Source organism: Pagrus pagrus, assembly GCF_965226575.1.
Source record: "Pagrus pagrus genome assembly, chromosome: 3".
Lineage (NCBI taxonomy): Eukaryota > Metazoa > Chordata > Actinopteri > Spariformes > Sparidae > Pagrus > Pagrus pagrus.
The window spans coordinates 36393548-36404186 of record NC_140187.1 but is presented as its reverse complement, the minus strand read 5'-3'; the positions used below and the strand labels follow the sequence as shown (position 1 = coordinate 36404186).

The 10639-nt window shown below is 37.3% G+C and overlaps 1 protein-coding gene across 2 annotated transcripts; it reads left to right on the top strand.

The window, feature by feature from the left end:
* The first annotated feature begins 1144 nt into the window (after nt 1-1144).
* barx1 (BARX homeobox 1) lies at nt 1145-5282 on the top strand. 2 transcript variants are annotated; one of them, XM_084348544.1, is made up of 4 exons: nt 1145-1632; nt 2830-3088; nt 3284-3368; nt 4741-5282. In XM_084348544.1, the coding sequence occupies exons 1-4, from the start codon at nt 1431-1433 to the stop codon at nt 4906-4908; spliced, it is 714 nt and encodes a 237-aa protein (XP_084204670.1). In that variant the 5' UTR covers nt 1145-1430; the 3' UTR covers nt 4909-5282. The 2 variants fall into 2 exon arrangements, with proteins under 2 accessions (XP_084204670.1, XP_084204669.1); XM_084348543.1 differs by having other exon boundaries at nt 2830-3109.
* Nucleotides 5283-10639: the final 5357 nt, after the last annotated feature.

Here is a 10639-nt window from a genome sequence, read left to right as displayed (position 1 = left end):
ATATTTCACCATTCCTCCCTTACAGCATACAATTTATGCTGCTTTTATTTGGGAATCCTTTGAAAATGTACATGTTATTGTTATTTGTTACAAAAACGTTCACTAATGTGTTCAAGTAAAGACTGGGAGAGGAACTTGCAGCCAGCAGTTTATCCCGTTCTGAATTGTGTTGTTACTACGTTGTTATTTCAGCTCCAGCTCAATACTGTCATGTTTGAAAGAAAAAGTTTAAGCAAAATGAAATTCAAAAGGTAAAAATCTAGATAGACCACCAACTTTGAAGCATTCTAAGGTTCTTTGAGGTTTCCTGCTGCAGCATTGATTTTAGAAGGCCAGCGCTTTTCTCAAAGCAGTTCTGAGACATGCTAAAAATATGTTGAGGGAGATATTTCGCAATTTTTGAGCAAAGTAGGCACTACAGAAAAAATCCCAGAGGTGTTTTGGCGTGGGTTTTTTGACCAATCGAATGAAATATTTCCCTTTCGAGCTGCCACAGTGGCTACACTGCTGACAGACTGCACCATCAGCTGACGTTAGATTTGTCTGGAAGGATGCACCATCATGTATATAACATGTTGGCAGTAATAACTCCATATTTCAGCGTCCCAATTTTGAGAAAATCCAACAAAACAGAACAGTAAAGAAAGATAATATAGATTTCTTTGATCATTTTTTCGCAAAAAAAAGCTATGTAAGTATATTGCACAATAGGACTCAAATAAATTACTTTGCACAGACCTATTTTAGAAAAAAGTATCACTTCTTTATATTTGAAACTTCTAATCTGAGTTTACAAACATCGCCATCATCATCATCATCATCATCATCATCATCATCATCATCACCATCTTCAAACTAATGCTCTGTAACTCGCAAAGTCACCTGCAGGATATTTTAAATGTCCGTCCTTTTTCAGGTCCTTATTTTCTTCCCTTTTGCATATAAATGCATGAAGCGCACGTGCGGCTTTGCATGTAACTTAGGTTCAGTGAAGGCAGCGAGCAGGCAAACCCTGTGAAGAGGTGGAGCCATGACGAGACTCATAAAACCCAAAGCTTATTCCTCAACTCACTGCCAAGGTGACGCTCTTAACGGCTGACAAATATATCCGACCTCCACAGACAGGCAGCTGGCATGAGCACGACCGGGTTCAGGAGTTTTTGGTCAAATGCTTGTTCTTGGTTCCTTGTTTTACATCCAAAAAGTGCCAAAACTGACCAGAAGTGACGCGTAATAGGACGCGCAGAGAAGTCTGCTACCTGCAACCTACTTGTTATTTTGCTTGACACAGACCTCGAGGATAACTTTGATCTTGATCTCCGGACTATAGAGGCAACACAGAGGGAATATGAGAACTGGCTTGGGCCACTGAAGGAGTGATACTAGGTGTACGCGCTCGGTGTATGTTAAGGTGACCGCACAGCCAGATTATGCAGCATCCTTTGGACTTGGGGGCGCATTACTATCCTCCGGAAGTTCATCCCGACCACAGAACTCACCGCTACAGAAGCTTCATGATAGAAGAGATCCTGACTGATCACCCGGAGCACAAAGCGTCGGCTCCCGCCGGGGAGCTCCTTAAATTCGGCGTTCATGCTCTGCTGTCCGCACGGCCTTTCCCGAATCCAATGGGTAAGAGGCTGCTGTGAAGAGATGAATGAGTCGATGTCGGAAAAGAATTGTAGAAACACACATACATACATTTTAATATAAGTGGTTATTATTATTACTGATAAAATCGAATTAAAATTAGGATTATATTTAATTATAAATGTTACAGCGTGTGCGTATTTTGCTCGTGATAAAAAGAGGGATGATAACTTAACTTTTATTACAAACTGTATTTGTTTTTGGCAGCCTATCGACCAAAAGATAGATATGCAATAGTTAAGCAAAGTCAGAACTATACCTAGGATATGTTCGACTGCATTATGAAGGGTTTCTTTTCTTCTTATTATTATTTGTATTAGAAAAAAATACTAAAAACAGGTTTAAATGTGCGAAAACATAAAGCCACTTGTACGTTTTGAATTTGTTGGCTCTATGCGTAAAATTTGGATTTCCTTCAGTGCTGAATCCAGCGCTTCATGGATAAAAAACAAAAGCACCTACATGATTGGGAGATATTTACAACAATATTAACTTATATTTCATTATATAGCCTTATAGCTATTTACCGTTAAATTTTAATTTAGCGCTAGTTTTCTATTAGCTATATGAATGACCCACCTCACACAACCAAAATACCCGCTATAATTCATTGTTTTTTCTGATTAGAAACTAAAATTTCTGGTATTACATGGAGATTATTCTTTAACATATGTTACATTTTTTGTAAATAAAAAAAAAAAAAGGGCCTGGCACTGTAGCCAACACCACATTCTTTAATTTTGTTTGTATGATGAATCACATTACCAATCCTATTTGAATTAACGATGCAAAAATACATCAAAATCTGAACATGATAATAAATGCAAGCAGAAATGGGCCTAATAATAATAATAATAATAATAATAATAATAATAATAATAATAGTAATAATAATAAAGGGCCGTTAACAGGCCCTATTGTTGTTGCCGTTTCATCTTGTCAATGTGGCGTCTAACTGCGTGTTAATATTTATCTGGCATACGTTATGGATATTCTCCTCATAGTTTACCAGCTGTAGTTGTGGGATATATTGTTCGAAAGAGGCCTTGAACTCTGACCTGAGAAGTCTTACATATCAAACGTACGGTGATAGTGAACTCAAATGACTGCTCCCTATTAGCCTGCTGTGCCTCCAAAACAAAAACCCCGTTTCTGTGTGTTTCTTCTCGGTCCCTTCAGTGCTGAAAGCCGACCAGACGAGCCTCCTCAAGTTCCCCATGTCCCCGCTGTCCTGCTCATTGGGCTCCCCGCTGCTGTCGGCCGCTCCGGGCCTGCAGGTCGGTGCGGCGTCTCACCACCTGCCCCTGGACCTGCACCTCCGAGGAAAGCTGGAGCACGGAGCCGACGGAGGCAGCAAGACCAAGAAGGGCCGCCGGAGCCGCACTGTGTTCACCGAGCTGCAGCTCATGGGCCTGGAGAAACGCTTCGAGAAGCAGAAGTATCTGTCTACGCCTGATAGGTAGTCTGTGTTTAAATAATAGAAGGATATTTTGCAATTCATTACACTGAATTTTTAAGCTACTGACAAGCTCTGATAATTTGCAGACAGAAAAATGTTGGGAAATTGAAACGGAATTTGAATTGTAGTTATAAAATATAAATAGTGTAATTTTCCTGATGTTGTTCCTCACAGAATAGACCTTGCTGAGTCCCTGGGGCTCAGTCAGCTGCAAGTCAAAACATGGTACCAGAACAGAAGGATGAAATGGAAGAAAATTGTAAGTTATTCTTCAGGATGTTGATGATGATGCCTATGAATGGTGGTGATGGTGATGATGTGGTAGTGGTCATTTTATATGAGACTAGGCCTGGACCAACAAGATACAACAAGAACAAGAATGTTTTTGCTTTGTATTTCATCAGATGAAGGAAGGGATTAGCACTGACTGTATGAGAGGGCATTAGGGACATTATTCAGAATTACCTCTCATTTACGCAAAACCAAACTCATTCACATACTATACTAGAACCAGACACAGCCAAGTGAAAGTTGTTTACACTCATAACTGGAACACTCACTCAAACAACTGAAAGAAAATATACTCACACACAAAACTCTTGTGAAAACTATTAAAAATCTTTCCTTATAGTATTGTGAACCAAATTAGATAAACAGTCGAGAGTCTGTTGTTATTTGCAAAATAGCCATGCTTAATAGAAGCTTGAAATGTGTAGGTCACCCTAATTTAGAGAACGTCATATGGAATCAACTAATGTTTTCTCATTAACTTTACATGAATATGGAAGTTTGAATTATTTCAATCTCTTTTAATTTAATCAATCAAATGTGACTTGAAATGATACATTGGATGAATAAACTGCACAGAGTGCAATCAATTCTTGAAAATAAGTTTCCAAAGAAACATGATCAGCATATGTAAACAAACTTCCCAGCATGCACTGACAGCTAAAATTCTCCTGAGACTCTTCTTTTTCATAGTTTGAAAAAAACATATATGAAGGAAACCTGCTGTGTGTTATGAGACATCGTCATGTCATGGTTGTTTACTTTTACAATGATGAAAACATTGATAACCTTCAGCTTTGGAATTCTAGTTGAAAGAAATTGAAATATTGTGTTGAGTCAAGAGAATTAGGGCCTTAATTGTGATTAAGTTACATAAACTAAAGCACTTAAATACATCTACATTGGTATCAAGTGTGTCCCTTAACCCTAACCCTTAATTTTTAAGTTGACTGAATTTGAGCACACAAGTCAAGGTAATTTTGCAATGAACTACACTTTTCTATTCATATAAATGAATCCTGGGGGGATTTTGCAAGCCACATTCTGCACAATTTCAGAAACCCAGTTTTTGAAAAGGGGGGGCCTCCAGAACTGAGCCTCGGGAAACCTGCAGACCTCTTCCCAGACCGTGGGGTGCTCCCTTCGAACAGGTGGGGCGGCCTATACTTTTCTATTCATATAAATGAATTCATTACAAAATTACCTTGACTTGTGTGCTCAAATTCAGTCAACCTAAAAATTAAGGGTTAGGGTTAGGGGACACTATTATATTAAGTTTATTTTGTTTTTTTTACAGTGTTATAGAACCTTAACCATATTCTCTGTTCATGTCCACCCTGCAGGTGTTGCAGGGAGGAGGCCTGGAGTCCCCGACTAAACCAAAAGGCCGCCCGAAGAAGAACTCCATCCCTAGCAGTGAGCAGCTCTCTGAACAAGAAAGATCTTCTGCTGACGCTGACCCCCAGTCTGCAGGCTCGAGCTCCCACTTAGAGAGCACTCAGGAGGAATGATCTGACTGCAGCCTGCAAATACTGACTCTATATGCATGAGCTCTGGGATGCTCAGTGTGTATCTCTTGGACAGGGCCACATTCCTAAAAGGCACGGAGAGGATGTGCTGATGCTCCTAAAGCTGGACCGTGTTGTGCAGCACTCACAGACTCACAGGCCCAGCAGTGACAGGAAATATACAAGCTGACATCCTCTGTTGTTGTAGCCCCACCATGTTGAGGAAGGAACTTGAACCTTTGCAGTAGGTCTACCTTTTATATTCTAAGGATGCATTCTCACTCTTCTGTTTTGCATTCCTTTTGTGTAACTGTGCTGTTTAATTATTAAATATATTTTCACTAATACTGTTCTCTGTTTATCATAAAGGACACATGCTCATGATAAGCTTTTAATCCAGTGTGTACGTGAATATGATGATGATGATGATAGCTTCCAGGCTCATCAGTCACACACAGTCATGGTCTCATGGCTAAGGCCTAATATGGTTACATACCATCACAGGAAGAAAATGTCTCATTGGTTATTGACATGTTTTGTTGGATATTAGAAATATTAGAGAAAGACGAATGCAGCCACACATATAACATGTTGCCATTTTGTGTGTAAAAGTAGAAAATGGGCCAGCGTTAAAACCAAACTTCAGAATAGCCCAATTTAATCTTATCATAATTTGATTTAGCAGGTGACATGCGTTTCTTGTTACGATGTGGATTCACATGTGCATATGTACTACCGGTCAATATGTTGTATGAAAGAAAGGAGGTGATGCCGATTCCTCTGAGTAACTAAAGAAAACAGAGTAAAGAAACAGTTTTTCTCATTTCTTTTCCATTAATGATTAAAAATCATTTTGATTTTCTGCTGCAAGAAAGCAAGTTTAATATTCACTAAAGGTGCGGCGATATCCCCCTGAAGCTTTTAGGTTTGAGCCAAATGCTGCCAAGTATTTTAATGCAACAAAGTACAGTGTTATAATAGCATCGTCTACAGAATACTGTCCACAGTTAGCTTTAATTTGATCTATAAAACTACATTTGTACTATCATATAAGCTGTAAATTGGTAGTTGAAAGTATAGAAAAATCACTGTGTTACTGTAGGATATTTAGTGGGATGTGTTTGTATGTCAGCACTGAAATGAAACGTCCTTTTTTATTTTATTGATATATTTTTTGGTAGAATTTTATTTTTATTTATATATATATATATATATATATATATATTTGAGCAGTTGCTGTAACATTTTCTTAAAGAATTAGGTCGATACTGGCAGCATGCTGAAGCCTACTTGTATTGTATTCTGATGCGATGTATTTGATTCATGGAGGAATTCAGAGGACAGGATTTTCCGGGACAGTGAAAGAGACAACAAAAGCGTGAACGGCGCTAAAGCGTCCAGGCTCAGTAAAAGGCAGGGAATATATGAAAACTGGAAAACAAACATTGCTTGCATTTTAATCGAGTTTTTTGTATATCCAGATGTGAAAGACGCGTTGTTTATTAATATAGCCTATCTACATTCAATCCAAAGGATGAATAAGTATTTAGTCTAATTCATGTAGCAAACCCAAAAAGGCCTATTATATTTGTTATGTTTGCTGTTTGCACTTTTTCAAGTCTTGAATCAACAGCTTTCACATGACTTTAATAATTCTTTAAACTTGTGAAGACCCATTTTTATTTTATGCAGGCATTCAAGCATTTCACATAAAACTGAACAAAAAACTAAGCGATTTATGCACGTGGCTAAACTTTGTATTTTTAACCAACCTAGCGGTCCTTAATTGAGAGGAAAATGTTTAATTTCATCGGGCCTCTTTCTAATTCATAAAAAGAGATGAGGCATTTTATCATGTGCGTGAAAATGTGACAAACGTCTCGCTCAGTTACAGTAGGTCCAATAATGAAATAACAAACCACAATCTTTGAGGTCTCGTCTTTTATTTTTAATAATCTGTGATATCCTCATGGTCCAGTGTGCGTGAGTGCATGCAGTAGGCTACACGGCGCTGACTCTGCGGCCCGAAGGGTTAAATGTAACGTAATGAGCTCTAATAGACGCTTATCAGAACACAACCGGTGGATATCATTATAACATTATACATATAAAAAATGTTCTTCTATAAACACTGCTAAAGTATACAGCATGCAAACTATTACTAGTTCGTTTAATATTAGCATCAGTGGAGGATCTGTTTATTTGTTTTTTGCCTCATTGTTTGAAATGAACAAGCAAGGACCCAAAATGCGTCTGTCACACAGAAAGGTAATTTTAAAATGAATATTTCATTGTTGGTGTTGTATTTTTACGCACGTCATGGTAACAGTTAGATGTAATACTTTGTTTGTTTTGTTTTTTTCATTGTTATCTTGATCATTTCTGTCATTTATATCCCACTGCCTTTTCCTTCCTAAACACTGTCTAGACATTGTAAGTCAGTGTAGGCGCAGCCAATATCATTTGAATAAGACCACTACACACCAACTGTGTGCAGCAGGAACATTACAGGCCTAGTTATTTAAACAATATCATTAAGTAGGATAAAGTCTTCAATGCGTCTCCCTTCCAGAGTATTACAGGTATGATGAAGTCTTCCTTTTATGTTAATACAATGTAGCCTAGAAGTCCCACGCGCACTGACAAGTGTAGCTACTTGGCTTTCTGGTTAAGGAAAATGAGAAATAATTTTTATATATAAGTTTATTATCCGCTAGATGATCACAGCGTAAAAATACGTCTTCTCTAAGCAAGATGTTTTTTTTGTTTTGTTTTTATGTAAAAAACAGACTGGTGTAACCACATAAAAAGCAGTGCATCGATCTCATGGGTCGGACAGGTCGGCAACACACGCTCAGGGTTCATATTATAGGCTCACTCGTGCTTTTCATTCAACTATAAATTGCCCAACTGAATATGTGAATGAACAATGAACAATATTTTATAGCCTATTAAATAGCTTGAATTGGTGGTCCTGTTAATCATCATTTAGGTGTACACAAAAATTTAAAATGTATCATGCTGAGTGTTAACATCTCTCTGTCCTCAATCTGCCTCACACACACACACACACACACACACACACACACACACACACACACAGACACACACACACACACAAACAAACAAACAAACAAACAATGAAGTAGGCCTATAATCAAACAGAGTCAGTGCGTTTGGACATGTAATAACAGCAACATTGTGCTTTCTATCAATGTTACCTGTCATGATAAGCTCGTATAGGACTGTATATATGTAAAATAAATAAATAAATAAATAAATAAAAGATTGACGATTCATTCAATAATGATCAATAATAATTAATTTTCGACAAAGATGATTAGACCAATACCTCGACAGCCTTTAAATTTCACTAATAAAAAACGAACGTTAGACCCTCAAACGTTGTAAATAAAATAATGGTAATTATTATAACTAATTACTCAAAATCAAGAGACACAAGTGGCCGAAATGATTTGAAAACGTCTGTATTTTCACAGACAGGAAATGTTCTTCAAAAAGGGATTTGTCATTTCCCTGAATTACCAAACACTAGGGTTGTACACAGTACTCAGAAGTCATACTTAAGTAAAAGTAAAGATATCATGTTAAAATTTTACTTTGGTAAAAGTGAAAGTCACGCATACGAATGGTACTAGAGTAAAAGTCTTAAAGTATCTCAAAGTAACTTTCCGGCAATAAGTGTACTTGAGTGTCAAAAGTACAAGTAAAGTTAAATTATAGATTTATTTATGTATATACTGTTTACTAAGAGTCAACTTATAATTGGAGCCAATATTACATATATAATATATACAGCATTTTTCTGATTATCAGGATCAGTCTGGGTTTTTTATTGTAGATGAAAATAAATTAATTTTCAATAAATGTGCTGCTTTGGCTCTGATGCAGCATGTAATCTGCAAAACAACGAGTAACTAAAGTTACCAAATAAATGTAGTGGAGTAAAAAGTACAATATTTCCCTCCAAAATGTAGTGGAAGTAATAGAAAATGTAAATGCTCAAGACCCTTACTGTATTATAGTACATTACCTGATGAAATGTACTATAGTACAGTAAGCGACATTTCATCATTGCCAAACACCTCTTTGAAACAGTAACTTGACGCAAAGTTAAATCTTGAAAATATGTCAGAAAACATCCTCAAATGTTAATTTCAGTTAATAAATACTTTGTTCAATCTTTATAGTGTCTGCTGTATGAAACCCTGCTCACTGGAAACAAAAGCACTGAAATGTTTAAATGTCTTAGTCAATGCAGTTCAACATGTGTCTCACTACGTACACTCATGTCTGTTTTCCACAAGCTTAATGTTGATGACCTTAAGGTTAAGGTGTTGTCCTTGAATCTTGAAGTGTGTGGGATCAATAAGCAGCTGCGTCATAATGTGGCAAATACCAGCACTTATGTCTGCATGTATAAAGAGCTGTAAACAAAAGAGCAGAGAAAGAGAGCAGAGATCAATCACTTCAAAGGACACGTGTCTTAAATAAGAAAATTAAAGGTCTGAATCTGCAGTTAAGGCTCAAAACACAATTTGTGTTTGAAGAGTTTTAGTCTGCATCCATACACATTATACTTAGTTGTTTTTTTTACAGGCTGTCTGCTTACTTTTTCTCAAATTCATCCTCAAAGATCATCCTTTTTGTATTCTCCCTTTAATATAAAATTACCAATATAAGTGTCAAAGACCTGCTTTTGTCAGTGAGGTTCAACAATTTCTAATGCGTATAGAAGTATGGAATTTAAAGTTTTTGCATGTTCATAATATTTATATTAGTTTCATCCAGTTGAAGTATGGTGATGCCTCGCGACTTAAATGCAAATTCCAGGTTCTTTAAACCTGGGCCCTATATTTCCATGTTTTGGTGTGTAAATAATTCAAACTTACCAATAGTACTGGAATAGATGAGAGCAGCCACATGTCACTTTCCTGTCAACAGATTGACCACGCACGTTAAGGTTGAAAACAAACACTGTGAAAGTGCTGGCCCCAGATTGAAAACAGCTAGTAGTGAACGGTTATCACAAAGAGCTATCAAAATAGAGACAGCGGTTCTGTTTCGCCAGTGATGTAATTAGTTTACGATTAAGCCACATTGGACATATTACAAAACAGCATAATAAAGTGTCTCAATGACAGAACAAGATCTATTGGTCCAGTAGATAGCCTCAGCTGACAGCTGTGACACGGCTGCAACGGCTGCAACGTAATCCTTTGGGGCAACTCCAATTGTCAAAGTGAAGTCCACTAAAAGTGCTTGTTTGTTCCACTGACAGACTGAGGTTGTAATTGTAAGTTTCTGAAAATGTGACAGAAATGATTCCTGCAGCCAGAGGCTTTGTTGGTAATTGATAAGATCCTCTTTGTTGCCAGAAACACAAGTCTCATTTGAACAAGACTTGCAAGAAGTCTCGCTCTGAAATCTCACGAGGGGTAAGTTGTTGCAGGAAGAGGACAGTGGGAAAGTGAGTCAGAGTTGGAGAGATGAGTTTACTGAGAGAAACTGCCATAACGAATTCATTTTCAAAATCATTGCTGAATATTTAACAGATTTTGACAATCTAGATGAGGCAACAACTGTAACAATCATCATCATCATCATCATCATCATCATCATCAAGCAAATGGCTAATCACTCCTTGCCCAGAATGTCAAATGTATGTAAGACTTAATCATATGCAGATTAGACAAGCTAAGCTAAAAACCAG

Coding starts and splice junctions, on each gene's coding strand:
- barx1 (XM_084348543.1), top strand. CDS start 1,431: ATGCAGCATCCTTTGGACTTGGGGGCGCATTACTATCCTCCGGAAGTT. Junction 1,633..2,829: donor GCCTTTCCCGAATCCAATGG/GTAAGAGGCTGC, acceptor CGGTCCCTTCAG/TGCTGAAAGCCGACCAGACG. Junction 3,369..4,740: donor GGATGAAATGGAAGAAAATT/GTAAGTTATTCT, acceptor TCCACCCTGCAG/GTGTTGCAGGGAGGAGGCCT.